Below are 21,366 nucleotides of genomic sequence, written 5' to 3' on the forward strand. Positions count from 1 at the left end.
ATATGGTTTTTTACTGGAGTTGTAAACTTTGCAATTTTCGAACTAGTTTGCAATGAAAGGTAGCACCTTTTATTAATAAATAAATAACACAATTTCCCAAGGCTGAGCATTTGCCTGTTCTTGTGTCACTCCTCCCTGGTTCTGCCGACAGTGTCCATTGTGAGAGTAGAGGAAGATGTGAGATACACATGGACATTGATAACATGGAATGAGCAAACTATGCAATGACCATTTATACATGTCACAAGCCAGGAGAGGATAACTCATTGCAAGAAAGCCATTTCATACCCTTACTCTGTCCTTATTTCATTTCTTCTCTTCAGGTCTCTATTTAAAACACAGGCCACATTCATAAACACCCCACAGAATGATACTCATTTCTTTTCTCATGTGTTGTGTGTTCCTGCCTGGCTACACTCCATTTGGCTTCCAGCTAGACACTGTCTGCCATGGTTCTGGGCTAGCTTTTTCTTTATGTTTTTAGTTCCCAACAGTGGTTTCTACAGTCTCATTTTATTTCAGTTCAATAGTCTTCCAAAACAATTGCTCAACTTAGTTTTGCTGACCATAAACTACATGGGTTGTCCCCAAAGGCTCAGCACAGACTGAATAGTCTAATTTCTCCCAATGCAATAATCTGAGGAACAAGCATAAAAGTGTTGTCGCCTGTTTGAAATACCACCAACGATTGAAAACTTCTTGGCTCTCAGGACAGGATTTTTGTTCCTTGTGAAACTGAAATGTGGATATTTATATAGTCTACTTTTGATGGTCATCCTTCAACTGAGCTTTATGCCTAAATTACAGATTATGAGTAAAAGTGGTTTATACCAGTTGCTTGCTTCTGCCTACTTCACTGTCTATTGCTTGCAAGGGGCAAGGAAACTCTAAGCCCAAACATATCTGATGATATCATCATCTACCATTAAAAGAAGCCACATTTTCCTTGTGTTACATGTAGTTTATCACTCAGTCTTTCTTTGTACTGACCAAAAGAGATTCTTCCAACAGCAGCTAAAAAACAAGATTTATTACCATCTTCTTTTCTGTGTAAGCATTTTCTACCCACTGTTATTTGGTATGTTAGACTGTGAAGATTCTCATAATTATGTCAGGCATTACAAAAATCTTGCCACAGTTACTTCCCAAAATATCTCAGATCACAGCCATAGAGATAAAATCTGGTTTCAATTTTTTCTGATTCAGTCTGGTTTCAGGCCTGGCTATGGAACAGAGATAGTCTTGATTGCCTTGGTGGATGACCTACGCAGGGAACTGGACAGGGGGAGTGTGTACCTGTTGGTTCTCCTGGACCTCTCAGCAGCTTTTGATACCATCAACCATGGTATCCTTCTGGACTGCTTCTCTGGGATGGGACTTGGGGGCACTGTTTTAAAGTGGCTCTATTCCATCCTGGAGGGGTGAACCCAGCAAGTAGTGCTAGGGGACTCCTGCTTGACCCCCTGGCTACTGGCCTATGGGGTCCCCTGTGCTGTTTAACATATACATGAAGACAGTGGGAGAGGTCATCCAGAATTTTGTGGTGTGGTGTCATCAATATGCCGATGACACTCAACTCTACTACTTGTTTCTACCTCAAGCCAAGGAGACTGTCCTGGTCCTAAACCAGTGTCTGTCATCAGGAATGGCCTGGATGAAGGCAAACAAGTTGAAACTTAATCCAGCTAAGACAGAGGTGCTCCTGGAAGGCAGATTAGGAAACAGGGATCCAGCCTGTGTCAGATGGGATCACACTCCCCCTGAAGACACGGGTTCGCAGTTTGGGAGTATTCCTGGACTCAGCTTTGAACCTGGAAGCCAGGTCTGTGCAGTGTCCAGGAGTGCTTTTGCACATTTAAAAGTTGTGCGCCAGCAGCGCCCGTTCCTTGAGACACCAGATCTGGCCTCAATGGTACATGCCTTGGTTACATCATGTTTGGACTAATGTAATGCACTCTACATGGAGCTGCCTTTGAAGAGTGTTCAGAAACTTCAGCTGGTCCAAAGAGCTGCAGCCAGGCTGCTAACAGGGGCAGGTTATAGAGATCACACAACACCCCTGTTGAAACAGCTCCACTGGCTGCCAGTATGTTTCTGGGCACAATTCAAAGTGCTGGTGATGACCTATAAAGCCCTCCGACTGCTGCAGTGACTAAGGATGGCATCTCTCCTCTGAATGCCTGCCTTGAGTCTGTAATGGGCTGGATGAGGGAAAACAAACTCAAGCTGAATCCAAAGAAAACGGTGGTGCTTGTGATAGGTGTCCCTGGTCCGGGGGGGTAGGGTTGCCATAATTGTACACTAATACCCAGGATAAAATCTAGACCAAACTGTAGAACAACTGCAGGACAAAACTCAGCCCAAAATGTAGGACATTCAAGGTCCTCCGTTTTTCTTAAATGTCCTACGTTTTGGACTGAGTTATGTCCTGCAGTTGTGCTACAGTTTGGTCTAGATTTTGTCCCACATTTTGTCCCGAGTTTTAGTGAACAATTATGGCAACCCTAAGCGGGGGGGGGGGGGGGAGATCTGCCAACCCATCCTTGACGGAGTCACACTCCCCCTGAAGAATGAAGTCCACAGTTTGGGAGTACTCCTGGACTCGTCTCTACAGTTGACATCCCAAGTGGAGGCGATAGCCAGGAGTGCATGGTATCAGGTACGGCTGATACGCCAACTGCGTCCCTACCTGGCTCAGGGGGACCTTGAAACAGTAGTACATGCACTGATAACCTCTCGTTTAGATTTCTGTAATGCGCTCTACATGGGGCTACCTTTGTACCAAGTTCGGAAGCTCCAACTGATTCAGAATGCTACAGCCAGACTGATCACCAAGACACCGAGATCAGAGTATATTACACCGGTGTTGAAATTTCTACATTGGCTGCCGATTAGCTTCTGGGTGCAATACAAAGTGTCAGTTATTACCTATAAAGCCCTACATGGCCTGGGCCCGAGTTACTTAAGGGAATGCCTCTCCCTACATAATCCGCCCCACACTCTTAGAACATCTGGCACAAAAATATTGGAACACCCCAAAACCAGGTTAAAAACTACCTCTTGTAGAACATTTTATGCGATGGCCCCTAGACTTTGGAACAATTTACCAGAAGAGGTCCATCTTATCACTTCCTTGGAAGCCTTCAAAAAGGCACTGAAGACAGCTCTCTTCCAGCGGGCCTATCCAACCGATCTCCTCTAATCTGATTTGTACATCTGAATATATGACTCGATCCTTATGACTGAGCAACACTGTAACAACTTTCTCCTTTTCCCTTTTATTTTTATTTCTTTGATTGATGTTTTTGAATTATGTATGTACTTTAAGTTGTTTTTACTGCTGTAATCCCACTTCGATCTGAAGGGAGAAGCGGGAAATAATAATAATAATAATAATAATAATAATAAGGCTGAGGTCCAGGCTATTTGGCAAACTGTATCTCCCTATATGAGCCACTTTGGGCTTTGAGATCCTCAGGGGATGCCCTTCTGTCCATCCCGCCACTATCACAAGCATGGTTGGTGGGGACACGAGAGAGGGCCTTTTCCATGGCTGCCTCCAGACTTTGGAACTCCCTGCCCAGGGAGGCCAGGATGGTCCCTTCTTTGTTATCCTTCTGCTGGCAGACTAAGACCTACTGTACTTGTTTAGACAAGTTTTTAAAACAGAAAGTTTTTAAGGAAGGTGATGGGGTTCTGTTACATTGTTTTAATGTATTTTAAGCATTTTAATCTTTTAAATTGGATTTTAGTATTGAATTTGTTTAAATTATTGTAGTAATTTAATTCTATTTTAATATACTATTTTTGTATGTTTTTAACTGTATGATGTTTTTTAATGTTGTATGCCGCCCTGAGTTGTAAGCCGCCTTGGGAGAAGGGTGGGTTACAAATAATAATAATAATAATAATAATAATAATAATAATAATCAAAGTATAGAACAATACAGGACTGTATTGTTTGCATCTATCATATCAATCTATCCTATTTACCATACTGTACAATTACGAGCAAACTTTTTATTCACTTCCAAAAGCTAATTGTTGATTGCGGTTTAAAACTGTTCTACAGGATAGTTTTTTATATCTTATAACAGAGATATGCTGCTGAAGACTGTGCTGTTGCATCACTATGTTATTTTTTCCAGTGCTTCTGATCACTTACTGCAAGGTAGGATAGTACCATGTTGTGCATTTCCTGACTCACATCATAAATTAATCCTGATGGGAATATGATGCACATTACTGTGGAGAACTTGACATAGTGATGCTGTTTTCAACAGAAGACTCAAATCATGAATAAAGTGCAGTGGTGGCTTAAACTGATGCAGTCCAAACTAAATCACTGATATGACCCATATGACCAACTCAAATCTAATTTAACAACCAATACAAAGAACTGTTACCTAGAAATGTCAAGCATTCAGTGGGAAATTGAGTTTATGCCCGCTGCACCTTTCATACAAACACATTCACAGCTAAAAAGAAAAATCCATGTTCTTACCAAATGTATAAACTGTTCTGTGGACAATTTTGAAGCCTAAGCTTGGGGGTCTTAGCAGCATCTTCAAGGGAACTGCCCTTACATACTTTAGCATGGGGCTACATCTAATGTTGTGAGACCAGAATTTGCATGATGCATCCTTTTTTAATCTGTTTTTCCACTGCAGCTACTATGTGCCTCCAAATCTACTTTGGAGATTCTTCACAGGAGATTTGGGAAGGTATAGAGGTTGCTGAGTTGAAGAGAATTCATGGCACAGTCAGAAGTGGCTCTGTCAGCAGCTGGGTACAAGTGATGTCCTCCGTGAATGCCCATACTGCAATACATGTTAATGTAGGGTCACAGGTATACAAACATTGATGTTAAGAATGAACACATTATTTAAGACCTCTTTAAAGGATTTACAAGTAGAAGAGAGTCTTAAAAGCTTTAAGTATATTAAATGCAAAGGGGTAGTACAGATACAGAATACAATAACTTCATTAGCATTGAAAATTTTAATAGTTTACTAGATGCAGACTTGCCTCAAGAAATTCACAGCACCTTTGGGTAAAGAAACAACATTATGTGTTTATTGAAATCTACATCTGGAAGTAATTTGTATAACTCCAACTAAGTTTTTCTCTTCCAATTCCAAAGACCTATAGGGGCCAATATACCAGGAAAGTGTTCATTTCTATGTGGACATACTATGTTATAATTTATGTTCTTAATTACAGCAAAAAGTTTATCTGCATGTTGTAATATCCTATTCTTCACATGTGAATAACAGAAAGTGCTTCAAATAGCCTATTAATTATTTACTGCAATGGGGAATTCTGTAAAGTAAAAAGTGAAACAACAATTTGCATAGAATACCTCAGACCCTTCATTTGAAAAAGAAGTGTTTTAAGTGAACAGTATTTTTCAGGCAAGTAAAAAAATGGGATTTGGGGGCAGAGGGAAACACAACTTTGTCAATCTGCATCCAAAACTTTATTATAATTTTAAAACAGCCAAATTAAAATTACATTATTGTCTGAGCAATAGTTGTCAGTTTTTCCCAAAACTAAAGCAATTAATTAGATATTTAGTGAAATTAAACCATTCAAAACCTGGCTTCATTTTGCCTGCATAAACTGCTTACAAACATAACTCTGCAAATTGGTGATCCCATAGCACTTCAGACAGTTTTTAAGTTATGAGTTACAGTATTGCTGAAATACAAAAGAAATATTACGTCCAGGAAAAAGCACAAAGAAAGTGAGGTTGATACAATTAGAGCTGGGACCTTTTGGAGTACAGAGTTACAGTGTTCTGATTCCACTTTAACTGTCATGACTGCATCCTATGGAATTCTGGGATTTGCAGTTTGGTAAGGCACTAGAACCCTCTGGCTGGGATTTTAAATGACTCTCCCTAAATTGCAATCTCAAGATTCCACAGGATGGAACCATGGCAGTTAAAGTGGAATCAGAGTGCTGTAATTGTTTCTTGTGAAATTGTTTGTTCCAATAGTTCATAAAAGAATCATGTTTTCCTATGCAATATATTTCCATGTAGCCACTGAGAAGTGATGCTTCTCAAAGGGTTTCTGGTTCTCTACTCTTCTTGAAACTCACTTATACTAAAAATGTTTCCTGCCTCGTTTCTCTAGCACACTTACATTAGGTGGCCTGTGTTACCACCTAAGATTACCTAGCTAGTAAGCATACAGGTGTACTTATATCCACAACCCCAACAAAAGCAGCCAGACTTTAGAGCCAAAGAGCAAAAATATGTCCTATTTCATGCAACTGCCGCACTCACTATTTCGGTTCAACATCATGCAGACTGTGTGAATCTTTTTGGTTAATACCACTTTTCCAATCACTGCCATAACTTCTCAACTTTCTTCATTTGAGGGATTTGACTGACGGGGAAATGAGGCAAAAAACCCAAAACAAAACAAAAAACCAACAACCTAGAGATCAGAAAACAGAGATTCTCCAAGCCATGTCATATTATGTGAACAATAGCTTACAGTGGCTCATAATCCAAATATGGTGTAACAGGAGCAGCTAGAGTTTTGGGATATAAATTCCAGAATCCCTCAGGCAACATGGCCACTGCCCCATGCTGTGTGAGGCATTCTATGAGGCTATAGTCCAGAAAAGTAACTTTTCCGGTCTCCACATTCAGCAGAGTTAGAAAATATGGAAGGCAGGTTGTGCCCTGTTTGTTCTTCTACAGACAAGCTGCTACTGACTACATGCCACTGACTGTGACCATGTGCAGGCAGCCGTAGGGCCATTTTTGGTATCTGCTGATTGCACCACAGATGCCAGTTTCAGAGACAGGTGACTTTGAGGGGCACTGTTTTGCTGTTTCAGGGACAACCCTACTGAAATAGTATTTTCAATAAAAACAGAATGTTTTCCAGCAAAGATTTAAGTTATTTTTGCCAGTAGAATTTAATGGGGTTGGTAGGGATGAAGGGAAACCAAAGGCTGCACAGACACACCCCATGCCATATGTAGCCCACATAATTCCCACCCCAGTGTATATTAATGCTTCTGTAAGGTGCCCTGAATACAGAAATTATTCAGCCAAAATAGTTGTTTATAAAAGCTACAAATTATTATTATGAATCCATGAAAACATACTGCAAGTGGGTTTTTTTTAAAAGTATTACTATTTACTCTGTATATGAAATCTTACTTGGAATTGCTCAGTCATAATGGAAGAAGCTGGTACTGTTTACTTTCAGCAACATAACTAATCTTGATAGAACTATATTCTAAGAAAATGTTTTTAATTTGACTATTGTTATAGAAAACTGAATAGATAATGACTTGTGGAAGAACAACACAATTTTGTAGTTCAAGTCTACCATCAGAAACCATGAATAAATTAATTCAATTACGACTTTGTTGTTGCATCTTATATTTCAATGTCCTTGCAAAATAGTTGTGAACAATTATTCTCTTGTGATTATTTTGCTGTTTTATATCTTGCAAGACGTGTGGTTATATGTCTAGGATACAAGTGACTTGGGAGGAAGGGAGGAAACACAATTAACAGTATTGCATGGTGGTTTGAGACTGTACAAAGGGTTTTAGGTTTTCCATATCCATTGTTTGTTTATACCAAAAGGGCCAGTTTCCTGGGAATGAGCCCACAACATCCATGATGCCTGCAGCATTTTTTAAAAATAAATAACTTTTGAATGTAATGTATTACAACTCAGCTACAGGATATAAAAAGTTAGTATTCTTTTGATTTCATATTCGATATTTCTGTATGCACCAAAATTTATGCAGTCCGTTCACTACCGATCACTGGGACTAAGACAAGTGGAAAATTTAACCTTAACAAATAGGAAACTGTTTGGTACTTTTTCTAAGTCAGTTGCAGAGACAGTAATAAAGCATAAGATGAGGAAATTCTATAAAGGAAATCAGAGCCCTGAGTTTCCAAAACCTGACAGGGGCAGCTGATTAACTAGGGAGGGCTCTTTCTCATTTATAGTGTTGTCCTAAAGTAAAATTGACTTGAAAGCAAGTAAGATCAACACAAGCAATTTATTAGTAATAATAAAAGCAGGGCTCTGTTCTGGGTCCCCTTCTGTTTTCTCTCTACACACTGTCCTTAGGAAAACTCATTAGCTCTTTTGGCTTTTCATACCATCTGTATGCCGATGACACCCAGTTGTATCTTTCCGCCCCTGACCTTTCTCCAAGGCTTGAACAGCTAGTTTCGTCTTGCCTCACAGCTATCTCGCAGTGGATGCGCCATCGGCGTTTGAAGCTCAACATGTCCAAGACGGAGCTTCTTGTCTTTCCTCCTAAGCCCACCCTTCAACACTCCTTTTCTGTCTCTGTGGACAACATTTCTATTCAACCAGTCCAGCAAGCCCGCAGTCTTGGTTTTATCTTTGACTCTTCTCTGTCGTGTATCCCTCAGATCCAGACCACAGCCAAGGCTTGTCGATTCTTCTTGTACAATATCGCTAAAATCTGACCTTATCTCTCCGCCTCTACTGCCAAGATCCTGGTCCATGCCCTAGTGGTCTCACGACTTGATTACTGCAACGTCTTCCTGGCTGGGCTTCCTCTTTCTCACCTCCATCCTTTAATCTCTCTCCAGCATTCAGCTGCACGCATTATCACTTCCACCCACTGCTCTGACCACATCTCTCCTGTGTTGGCATCCCTTCACTGGCTCCCCCTCCCTTTCTGCATTCAGTATAAGCTCCTGCTGTCCACGTTTAAAGCCCTCCATGGACTGGCCCCTCCCTAATCAGACCTTCTTTCTCCTCACCTTTCCACAAGGGCCCTCCGTTCTGGTAGTCAAGGTCTGCTGTCTCAGCCCAGGATTTCCTCTGCCCCATCCCGGATTCGCCCCTTTTCACTTGCTGCCCCTCACTCCTGGAACCTTCTTCCCCCACAAGCAAGAGCCATCACTTCTTTAACCAGCTTCAAAACGGAGTTGAAGACCATCCTGTTCAGGGCAGCGTTCCCAGGCATTGCATAATTGTCACTTGCTATTTGATGTTCTCTTGTTGCCTGTTTTATTGAATCATTTCCTGTTTTGCTATGTATTTTATATGTATTATCCTACTAGAGAGGCCCCTTCCCCACCACCACTCCCTTTGTGTCGTGTCTTTTTAGATTGTAAGCCTGAGGGCAGGGAACCGTCCAATCAAAAAGATTGTATGTACAGCGCTGTGTAAATTTACAGCGCTTTATAAATAAAGGTTAATAATAATAATAAGAAGCAACAGTAATTAGTAAGATGGTTCAAACTTACAAACTGATACATAAGGCATCCTGAAACAGCAGCACTGGCTGCATGGGGAGAATGATAAAATTATGGTTCATGATTTATGCCATGATTATTAAATGGATGAGGTGGGTCAAAAATACAAACAACTGTGGTGCTAAATAAAGCCAGTGAAGACCCAAGAGGAAGGGATATATTTTGCACAATAAACATCCCAAATTCAATCCCTGATATACATAGGGCTGGGAAAGTTCTATCTAATAACACTGGAGAGTGGCTGATAGGCAGTGGGCACAATTTCAGTGACTCACTGATCAGACTCAGTATCGTCTGCCTTACTATTGGGAAAAGGCCATACAGGCATAAAGATAATAGCAGCAGCAGCAATAATATAATAGCACTTCAGTAGAAGAGGAGATTAGCAGGTAGCCTGAAAGACTATCACTTCTCCTCACTGGGCTCAGACAGGATCTAGTTGTTTCCCATAGGGTTGCCAAGGGAAAAGACACTGAACTTAGAGAGGAATAAAAGGTGATCCACTGTTGGAAAGGCAAGTGTGGCATTAGGAATAATGCCTGGGCCTCAGCATGTCGTGGAGTCTCTTTCCTTTGAAGGTTTTTAAGCAGAGGTTGGATGGGAATCTGTTGGGATTGCTTTGATTGTGTATTCCTGCATGGCAGGGGGTTGGATTGGATCACCCCTGGGGTCTCTTCCAACTTCAGGGTACTATTATTCTAAATATTACATCTTTTGTGTAGTTCACATCCTGTAAATGAGAGGCTCCCAACCTGTGCTCCAAGGAGCCCTTATGGTTCCGCCTGCACTTCTCAGATGCTCTGTGGCTGCTCCAGGAAATTGAAATAAATAAAAATTGAATGAAATTAAAATCATAGAATCATAGAATAGAGTTGGAAGAGACCGCAAGGGCCATCCAGTCCAACCCCTGCCATGCAGGAAATCCAAATCAAAGCATCCCCGACAGATGGCCATCCAGCCTCTGTTTAAAGACCTCCAAGGAGGGAGTTCCACTACACTCCGAGGGAGTGTGTTCCACTGTTGGACAGCCCATAGACTAAGAATATATTCTTATATATATTCCTAAACACCATTAACTTGTAAAGACATAGGGTAGGCCTCTTAGGGGCTCCGCCATAGAAATAAGGCAAGTCCAAAAGGTTGGAAACCCCTGTTATAAATAAAGGTGCACATATATGTGTTATTTGTTAATAGAGAGAGAGAAAAGCTGTAATAATAGAAACTACAAATGTGTGGCTCTCAGATGAGAAGTTTAGCATGTGATTCTCTGGCTTAAATTTCAGCAGGTTCTAGTCTATAAATGAGACTCTTTTTGGTAACTGCAACTCAGTTCTATAGAAACAGGGGATTAAGACTTTAAAAACTATTTATCTATTATCTATATACAACAAAACAGCTTTATTTTTTAAGGAACCTCACAGCTCTTTTAGGTTGGAAACAACAAAGTGCTCTTTATATTCCTTCGCTTTTTTACATACAAGTCTGGAAAATGTATGTCACAACTGGGAAGCAATCTCAATATACAACACATATATGTGCAGCAGACAAGCATGTAAAGTTCCATGGAAAGTTAAAAAAAACAAACCCAAAACACATAACTACCATATATACTTGACTATAAGTCGAAACATTTATGCCCTAAAATTGCCCCTAAAATCTTGGGTAGACTTATGTAAGGGTCAATAAACCAGTAGTGCTTAGAAGGGTCCTAAAGCAAGCAAGCCTGATGCCCCAATCTCCAACATCAACTCCTTCTTTCAAGCCTTTGCTTCCTATCGGAAAAACTCCACATTTAAATCCACTTGCTTCTCTCTATGCTCCGTTTTGCAAGCCCTGGCTTCCTATGGAAACAACTCCCCATTTAAATGCACTTGCTTCTTTCTCTGCTCTGCAAGACCTGGCTTCCCATGGAAAAATCTCCCCATTTAAATCCATCTGCTTATCTCTCTTTTGCAAGACCTATCAAAAAAACTCTCTGTTTAAAACCATCTCTCCAGTCCATTTTGCAAGACCTTGCTTCCTATGGAAACAACTCCCCATTTAAATCCACTTGCTTCCTTTCTCAATTCAATGTTAAAACCTCTCCTCCAGCACCTGGGAATTGTTTAGGAGAGGTCCAGAAAAGGAGAAGGAGGGACGGAAGTGGTATTTCCCCCTTTCTATCCTTCCTTATAGCCTCCCCCCTAAATTTTACCCTCAACTTATCAACGGGTCATATCAAAACCCAGGATTTTGAGCCTGAAACCTTCCCTCGACTTGTACACGAGTATATATGGTAATATGAACAGCCTTGATTCTTTTGGTACATTATGTTTAATACAAGGTTCTGTAATTCCCCCCCCCCCCCCCTTTGTGGCTATGTTTTGTTTTTTACCATGGTAGAAATTTTTAAATGCAATTTTGAATAGCAATAACAGTAACACAAATAGCTATTGTATCTTTTTTATTTATCTAACCCTTTTCAATGTTTAAAGTATGTTCATACATTTCTTATTATCTGTATCACTAAAAATAAAAATGTAATTTGCTCTGTAGAAGAATTTGGTTGACCATGAATACAAGCAGGGTTCTGGAAGACAAGAAGAACCCCCTGTCTGGTCAGCGTTGATTTTCTTATCTTCAGGTTTTACTTATAAAAGCAAGTACAATTGTGTATTAAAGAAATTGCTAATTACATGAGTATAAACATGATAAAAGCCAATGCGGTACAGTTATTTGAGCAATGGATTACAACTCTAAAGATCAGGATTCAAATACTCATTTGGCCACAGAAACCCACTGGGAGATCTTGGAGAAATCACATTCTCTCAGCCTCAGAAGAATCATGGAATCATAGAGTTGGAAGAGACCACAAGGGTCATCCAGTCCAACCCCCTAGAAGGCAAAAGCAAACCCCCTCTGAGTAAATCTTGCCAAGAAAACCTTGTGACAGGGTTGCCTTAGGGTAGTTATAGTTCAGAAATGACTTAAAGGCACAGAACAACAATAAATAAGCTATTTATCTCATTGAATTATTATATAATCATAGATGAAACATCTGATATTGTTTGTTTTAAATAAGGCAACCATTATAAAATTGCTTCATGTTTGCACCTGATTATCATGGTGCTGTGTGAGGGGAACATTACTATAGATCATATTACCTAGCGTCCTGAGCTTCATGTTTACACTTGATTACCATGGTCCTATGAGGAAAGGAACACTACTATAGTTGTATTACCTAGGGGACATGTCGTGTCTTTTTGCCGTATCCAATAACGTGATTTCCTTGGAGCCATCTTGTAATGGACACATTCACGCCTGCTTTCTACTCATGGCAACTTGAACAAAACAACTCTGCCAGTAAATGGCTGTTATAAGATAGATAGCTATAACTTGATGATCTGTGTTTGTTCCACTTAATAACTGTCATTACATTTTTTGCCATTGTTCAACTTGTATTCACTGCTCCTGTCTCAATATGCAGCCCTAGGTATCTGGTATAAATGTTCCACTTTCCACCAGGCTGGCAGACTATTCCTATAGCATAGTGGCTGTTTTAATTACTATAGGAATTTGTGATAAATTTAAACTTACAAAATTGTTTTGAAGTTTCTTTTTAAGATCATGCAAGAATGGAACATTTATTGTATAGTTATAATTTGGGAGAGGGAGTTCCGAAGATCCCCAAACCAGTCTGATTGCTAGTAAATATTTGTCTTGCTAGACAACACAACAACCATGGTTAACAGACAGGGTAAAAAAAGATTAAATATTATCCTGATAGTAGTTGAGGAAGAGACCTGACGAAGAAGCAGGAAAGCTCATGGCTTGTTTATGCACATTGCACTAAACTATGGTTCAGCATAGTTAGTCAATGTGGCCCATGTGAACATGCAATACCATCTCTCAAGGTCTGGACATGGGAATACATTGTCTATTATTTAAAAGTGATGAAAATGCAATGCACAGGAGAGCACAAATACATAAAATATCTTTGTAAAATTATTATTATTATTATTATTATTATTATTATTACATTTATTTATATCCCCCCTTTCCCCCAAAATAACAAACTCAAGGCAGCTAATCTTTGGTTCCAGATATAGACATATGCTGTGGCAAACTGATATATTGGTTGAAAAGCCACAGACGATTCTGATTTGTCTGAACATACTAGAGCTGAAATGCTTAACTACTTCAGTTTCCATACCACACCATCATTATCTTTTTCAGTAAAAAAAATGATCAAAAAGGTTTGGGTCCAGTAATTCCCCAGTGGGAGAAGAAAGACATGGAAGATATTGAAAATCTTAAATGCTTAACCGTGTTTAGAAATATTACAGAAAAAGGCTGGAATCACTGCCAAGTTAAAGCTTAGAAATTCATTTGTTCTGTCCAAGATAATGGAAACAAATAGTTTTATATTCTGTCACTTCAGTATAGTGTCTGAAATGCTTTACTGCAAACTATGGATGAAATCCAAAAACCTTCATATATGAATAGTAGACATCATGGAAGAGGAGAAGGGTTAACATAAGCAGTACTCATTGTATGCCACTCTTGCTTTAAAATACACAAGAAAATTGGGAGAATCTTCAGAGCAGCAAGAGTTGTTGTGTGCCTTCAAATCATTTCCAACTTAGGTGACCCTAAAACGGCACAGTGGTTAAATCCCGGTACCGCAGCCACAACACTGCAAGTTTAATCCCGCAGGGCTTCAGGCTGACTCAGCCTTCCATCCTTTCATAGGTCGGTAAAATGAGTACCCAGTTTATTGGGGGCCATTAACTAACACATTGTAAACCTCTTAGAGAGTGTTTAGTTCACTATGAAGCGGTATAGAAATGTAAAGTGCTATTGCTAAGATGAAACTATCAGGGGTGTTCTTGGCAAGTTTTTTCAGAGGAGATTTGCCATTGCCATTGCCATCCTGTAAGGCTGGGAGAGTGTGACTTAACCAAGGCCACCAGTGGGTTTCCATGGCCAAGCCACATTCTAATCCAACGCTCAAACCACTACACCACTCATGCTAAGGAGTTAGGTAATATCATATTGCAAGCTGCAGACAAAATCCATGTGTTGAACTGGCTTCTTCTCATATCTGGGGGACTCTGGGTTCAAATCAGTTTGCAACAGAACATTTCATTCATTGTATGAGGAGTCAATACTGAAGCAGAGACCATAGCCATTTCATATATTGTGGAGAGAATAAATTGTTTTGAAATTTATAACTTGGCAGAAAGCACATGGCACATATATCACAGTGTTTCTGAACCCAGAAAATCAATTAAATCAGCACCTTTAACCACTGAAAATTGTTCTGAATGAAAAAACAAAGGGTAAAGCAAGAAAAGAATGTAAAAAGTAAGGTTTTCTAAGTAACTTCATGTTCAAAAATTCATAGCAAGGGGGTAATCTTCAGAGGGTGTACCTCTTGTAAAAACATTAAATAAACTCTTTCACTGAAGTTCAAAGTGTATTGGGTCAGATGGTTAGGCAGTTAATTTTCATCTGGCTTTCTCCATTCAATAGGACTATACCTTTTCCCAAAAAGACAAGTAACATGCTCAAGGGAGAAGTAGTATATGCACCTCAAAACATGAGGCCACTCACTAAACAGTGAGTACCAAGTTTAAATCCTAAAAGAATCCATGAGCACTGCTGGAAGGTTCTGAAAAGACTGTTCTATAGGGAAGAGAAATGAAGATTATCTACGAAGTAAATTAAGACAAGGCATCCAAAAACGCCTCTTTTGAGTTGCATGGACACGAAAAGACAATCTCGTATGCTGCAGAAGAGATGTATAATTATGATGAATACAGTGGGCCCTTGGTATCTACAAATGTTTGCTTCCAGGTAAGTCCCCCCCCCCCCCCCATGGATACCAAAATGTGTGTATGCTCACAGACTATAAAATGCAATGACATAGTAAATAGGTGCCCCTTATATAAAATAGTAAAATCAAGTTTGCTTTCTGAAATGTATATATTTTTGGAATATTTTCAAGCTGTGAAAATTTGAATCTGTGGATAAGGAATCTATGGATATGGAGGACTAACCATATATTTGTTAATCAGTCATCCACAACTCTTTTTCAAATAGCTTGCTAACAATTAATATTCACAACATTTACATGTAATTGATTTTGGAGGGCTTATAAATTTTGAGATTATTATTAAAACATGCATTTTGACTGGACTGTAGATAAGATGGCTGGAAGAAAGGCCAAGAGGGTGGAAATTATAATAACCTATAAAACAGTAGTAAAATGCATAACAGTTTGAGCTACAGATGCCAAGTGAAAGTGCAACATCATGGATAAATTGAGGAAGAAGAAATAAAAGTGCCTGGAATGACTGTAGGAAGCAGAAATAGTAGAATCCTGAATGACCCTTCATTCACATACCAATGCTTGGTTAATTTATTTGCACAGTACTTTTAATATGCAAAGAATTGTAAAGTTTGCTTAAAAAGTCAGATTGTGTGTTTCATAGTCTCTGGACATTTTTATTTTATGTAGTGGCTTCATTCTATTTTAACACACTAAACAGAGACTGTTAGAATGCTTCCCCTCTAGGGTTAACTGTAAAACTTAGACATATACTAAACATAACTTAACCACCAGATCAGTTCAGGACAAAATCTGGTGGGAATGGAAATAGAAATTGGGAGTAAGCAGAAACTGATTTCAATGAGAATAGTCCTCCACAGGAGGGGGAAAAACACTTCTAGAGATAATGAATTTATATAGCATTATAAATCTGAGATTCTTATGAATCTGTAATAGAAATAACTAGGGTTTATTAAAAGAGATGCTCCACAGGAATTAAAATTAAAGTAAAACCAGATGTGAGCAAGACATTATGAAGAGTTTCATGATAGCAGAAGCTGTCTGACAGTGGAATACATTCCCTTGGAGTGTGATGGAGTCTCCTTTAGAGGTTTTTAAACAGAAACTGAATGGCCATTGTTGGGAGTGCTTTGATGGTGTCTTCCTGCAGGAGTTGGCCCTGGTGGTCTCTACATAAAAGTTAAAAAAAAAAAAAATCATGGAGGTGAGAGAATTCTTATTTTGAGGGGCAATGCTCTCATTAAGCCTCCTAACTGCAAGCATAAGTCCTACTGATTTCAGTCTGAACTGAAGTGTGTTTTAATTTTACCAAAAGTGTATTCTTATTTATTGGCCTTTTTATCAAAGAAACTGATTGTAGAAATGCATACAGTTGTCTCTCCCGCATCTAGGGCAATCAATTGGTTGATGCTTAAAACCAGACCCATCTTTTCCCTCAGGGAAGGTAATATTTCTTACACAACAAACTTTGTAGCTAAACATTCACTTCTTGAGTCACAAGACAGAGGAAAACAACTGTGGTTACCCATATTTTGAGAAGAAAAATTGTACTCTAATAACTGCTCTCTGGTCATAGTTCCAAATCAATTCCCTGTAACAAAAATGTCAGACTTCAACATGAATATTCAAACATGAATGCTCAAACATAAAAAGACGTTTTCAAAATCAGGCCAAAATACTTAAGTTTCCATGGACCAATGAATAAGAAGACACTTTTGATAAAATTAAACACACTTAAGTCCAGACTAAATTCAATAAGACTTATGCTTGCAGTTAGAGAGGCTTAATAAGGGCAATGCCCCTCCAAATGAGAATTATCAAGCCTGCATACATTTAGTAATAAAACAATAAAATGGTAAAGTACAAAGATATAAAACTGAAAACTAAAATAGGGACAGTCCAAGGAACTGTTTTTCCCATCACCATATACAGATGCAAGTTGGACAGTGAAGAATGCATATAGGAAGACAATCAACTCATATAAGATGTGATGCTGGAGAAGAGTGCAGAGAATACCATGGAAAGCAAGAAATTCAAACAAATGGATCCTTGAACAGATGAAGCCTGAACACTCCCTAAAAGCCAAGATAACTAAACTGAGGCTGTTGCACTTTGACCATATCGTGAGAAGACATAGGGTCACCATCAGCTGAAGTTGCCTCAAGGACAGTTAACAACAAGAAAATTCAGTGCAGGAACTTAGGGGCATGTAACAAAGGAGGTAAAATAAAATTTTAATACTGAATAAAAATGCTGCCCAACCAACAGCCAAACTCCCAAGGAATGGAAGGAAGAGATTAAGAAAAAGGAGGCAGAGGAAAACAGAAGAGAGGCCCTCACTGCTACTGCTAGTGCTGCAGGTCTGGACGATCCAGGAGAAGGGTGGTAGTGGCAGTGAATCTATAGCAGACAAAATGCCAAAGCAGGCTGCATCTCTTCTTTCTGGTCTTCTCCTCCATGTTGAAAAACACAGCTGAGGAGTTTTGGATTTGAGGAAGCAGAGAGAACTGCCTATGATATTAGGGAGCCTAGGGATTAGAATATTAGAATTTATTATATTTTTATACTGTAATATGTTTATTAAATTTGTGCTTATTGTTATTTTAAATCTGTCTCTGGCTGTCTCTTAAGTCTGATTTGGAGTCAGACCACATATACCATGCTGTGAGCTGCCCTGAGTCCCAATTTTGCGGAAAGGGTGGGATGATGATGGCATAACACAGCTACACAGCCACATTTCAGGGGATCATCCTGAGGCCCAATAACCCAATCCAGGAAGGCATGCATTGGGGGAACAAGGGCAGGGTGAGTGGCAAGATTCCTAGGGATTGGAGTTTTGGTGCCAGCCTACATAAAGGGATCAGTCACAGAAAGGCACTCAATTAACACTCCAGTCACTTTCACGGTGCTATTCTGCACCTTTCCCAAAGCTATCATAATTTGTTTGTGTTTTAACATGAATTGACTAGATCTGTACACAATATCCTGACTATGCCAAGCCACAGCTTTATATAAAAGGTCTTATGATAATACTAGCTTTATTTCCAAAACAGAAATTGCTGTGGTAGGCAAAATAAACAGAACAATGAGGGAATCTGCCCACCCAAGAATGTTTTCCCATTTCATATTCCATGAGAATATATTTGAAGTGCAGTTTTTGTTCATTTGTCACTTGGTTGTTCCTTCAATAATTTCTGGATCTTTCTGGAGTACAAGATGTTATCCCATCTGAGTCTCAAACCTCTGCAAGACTGATTACATTCAACTGTGTCTGCATAGCATGGCAAGCCAGGCATCTTATTGGTAACCACTGTTCACTTGCTCCTGCTTGCAAAGAGAACAGTTAAACTGTACAGCTTTGCTTCACTGGATTGTTTACTGGGTTATCTAGTAGCTGGCAGCTTCCTTTCTCTGGTTTATACCCCTTCAACAAGCCAGAATGAAAATTCAAAGTTTGTTGTTGGCTTGCCTCTTTGTTTTGTTGGGAAGGAAGAAATAAAAAAAGAGGAAGCTGCCTGCTGCTGGACAACACAACAAATAAATCATAGTGGTCTGCTTCGCCGCTGAATGAATTAATAACTACAGTAAGTGACATATTTACCATTTGCTCATATCATGTAAACCCACCCTGTCACTTGTTAAAAGACTGTGCACTGAACTGTGTAGGGGTCTGAACTCAAGTCTTTCTGTGTACATTTAGCAGTCTATTTCCTCCAGCAAACTTGCTCCAATGAAGTGCTCTGAGAGCAGTGAGAGTACTGATTTGTTGAATAAATCCACTCTCAACAAATCCACTCAATAACAGGCCAAAGGCCTGATCTTGGCGAGATGAGGTTGCGAGGTTGCATTAGGTTAGGGACAGGAATCATGCCCCTCTGAAGATGTTGTTGGATTAAAACGTGCAGCATTCCTCTCCAGTGGCTATGCTTGCTAGGACTGCTGGGAGTTGCTATCCAACAACATATGTGGGAATTTATTATCCCCATCCCTCTATTAAACTTTCAGAAAAACCTAGAACAGAATTTTAAGAGAGAGAGAAAGTTTCAGTTTTCTAACTGTGAATGAATGAGTTCAGCAAGAGACACACACACCCCCTCTTTTTTCATTCCTGGAATTCTCTTTAATTCAGTAGAGGAGTGCAACCTGCCATTTGCTGCTGGAAAGGGAAAGACATTTTGCATGTGTTCAGATATATTTACACTATATTATTGCTGGCAGGTTGAAAAAAGGTTTGGTTTGGTATAATCTGGGGCCCCTGTTTATCAGATTTTCAGTATATTTTGATTCATTTTTTACAAATTCTAGAGATCTAGTCTGGAATAGTGGTTTGAGTGTTGGCCTAGGACACCACAAGACCAGGGCTCAAATTCCTGCTCAACCATGGAAACCCACTGGGTGACCTCAGGCAAGTAGTCACAGACTCTCACACTCAGAGGAAAACAATTACACGCACACACACACACTTTTGAACAAATTACCTTAAATTTGCAATCACTTGAAGGCACACAGCATTACAGGTTCTAGATGCAACAGGTTCTAGATGGAACAGATTATGTAGAGGCTAGTTCTGATGAAACCATGACTTCTTAAATGCTGAATCCAACAACACAATGCCTGTCAAAGCCTTACATTGTTACATTATTCTTTCCACCATATTCCAATTTGTATGCTTTCTCATATCATCTTTTAAAATCCAATCAAAATCTATCTGAAAAGTTAATTAGCTATAAATAATCTAAAGAAGAAGAAGCAAGGGATTAGGGGAGGGATTAGCAGTAAATTTACAAAATACTAGTGCTGAGAGTGTTCATTTCCCCCAAATCTGATGACCTTGACAGGTCAGGGATACGCCTGAGAGTCCCTATGGCTAGCCTTGCAGGAAGTCACATCTCCACTGGCCTGAGGGGAGTAAACATTTCTTCAAGATATGCAGTCTACCAACCCTCAAATACATTTTGGTACTTGCCTGAAAGGTAGTACAAGAATAAACACTTATCCAAAGAGCAAGAACAGAAATGACAATGCAAAATGTCTCAATACCCTAATGACACAGTGAATTTGTCATCAGCTGCTGAAGCAAAATAAAAATTTACAATACAGTATACAAATAGTATTCTAGAAACCTTTGAATACTTCCTAGGATTTTTCCATACTGTATTTTTCTTAAATATATTGATAGAACAATTAAGTTCCCGTATGGTATCACAACTGCTTCATGTCCAATATATCTCTGTTAAGATTTCTGTTAAGAATCCATAGAGCAGGGGTTCCCAACATTTTTGACTCGCACAGCCCTTATTTCTATGGCAGAGCTCCTAAGAGACCTAGCCTATGTCTTACAAGTTAATGGTGTTTAGAAGTATATATAATAATATATTCTTATTCTTTAATTTCATTCAGTTTTAATTCTTTCATTTTTCTGGAGTGGCCCCAGTGCACCTAGGAAGTGCACATGAAGCCCTAAGATCTCCTCAGAGCACAGATTGGGAAACCTTGCCATAGAGTATTTTAAAGATTCTGTTTGATCCCAAAAAACCCTTTTCTCATAAAGAAAACTGCTAATCTCTTTCAATTGAGACAAAAGCCACATAATTTGTAGAAGTTAGAATAAAATCAGTCCTCTCAGTGGTATTCTACAGAACAGCTACACATCTATATTATGATATAAGGTAAGATGTATAGATGTTAATTAGAAAAGAAAAATGATTTTCATTCAAAAGAAACCCTTCTGCCTCTGTTGAATACATTCTACTTACTAAAAATTTGTTTTAGAAAAGCCCAATGCATTAAATGAAAAAGAAGTGAAAATAAGTCTCTTTGCTTTCAATCTCTTGTACAAATGAAATAATGAGAAGTATTACAAAGGTTACTAAAGTAGCACAAGGCATTTTGAGACCATGCAGTATGAGTATCCCACAAGATATTTAAGAAGAAAGGATATCTTGAGTGAGAAGAGTGGACTGAACAGTCCACAACAGTAGAGTAAAGAGAAAAGATGGTGGAGAATGTGCCCGGGGTGAGTGGAGGGAATAGGAACAGGAAAATTGGTTCAACAGAAACATCAATACACTACATGTATGAGGTGTATGTGCACATTCTCTGTGGATTCATAGCCTTTGAGGACAAAAAATGTAGTACTAGAATTTTAATGCGGAAATTGCTGGTGCGTTCACCTATCTGGTGGCCCTAAGGTGCAAAACTGGTAGTCTGCAGCAACTGCAGAGTAGTAGGATTCTATACAACAATTCTT

General features: G+C 39.2%; 1 protein-coding gene across 2 annotated transcripts in view; it reads right to left on the reverse strand.

The window, feature by feature from the left end:
- Positions 1-21,366, reverse strand: part of LOC149321514 (ubiquitin-like modifier-activating enzyme ATG7) — a 171,749-nt gene that overhangs the window by 54,339 nt on the left and 96,044 nt on the right. The window contains exon 18 of one of the 2 annotated variants that reach the window (XM_089523468.1): positions 19,595-19,652. The exons of the other annotated variant lie outside the window; for it this stretch is intronic. Within the exon in view, the coding sequence (XP_089379594.1) occupies positions 19,608-19,652 (45 nt within the window). The 3' untranslated portion in view covers positions 19,595-19,607. Of the gene's footprint in view, positions 1-19,594; positions 19,653-21,366 lie in introns of those variants that run through there. 2 annotated transcript variants of the gene reach the window in all.

This window comes from Sceloporus occidentalis, unplaced genomic scaffold, assembly GCF_023333645.1.
Source record: "Sceloporus occidentalis isolate IW3139 unplaced genomic scaffold, rSceOcc1.0.p SCAF_1, whole genome shotgun sequence".
In the NCBI taxonomy this organism is placed as follows: Eukaryota; Metazoa; Chordata; class Lepidosauria; order Squamata; family Phrynosomatidae; genus Sceloporus; species Sceloporus occidentalis.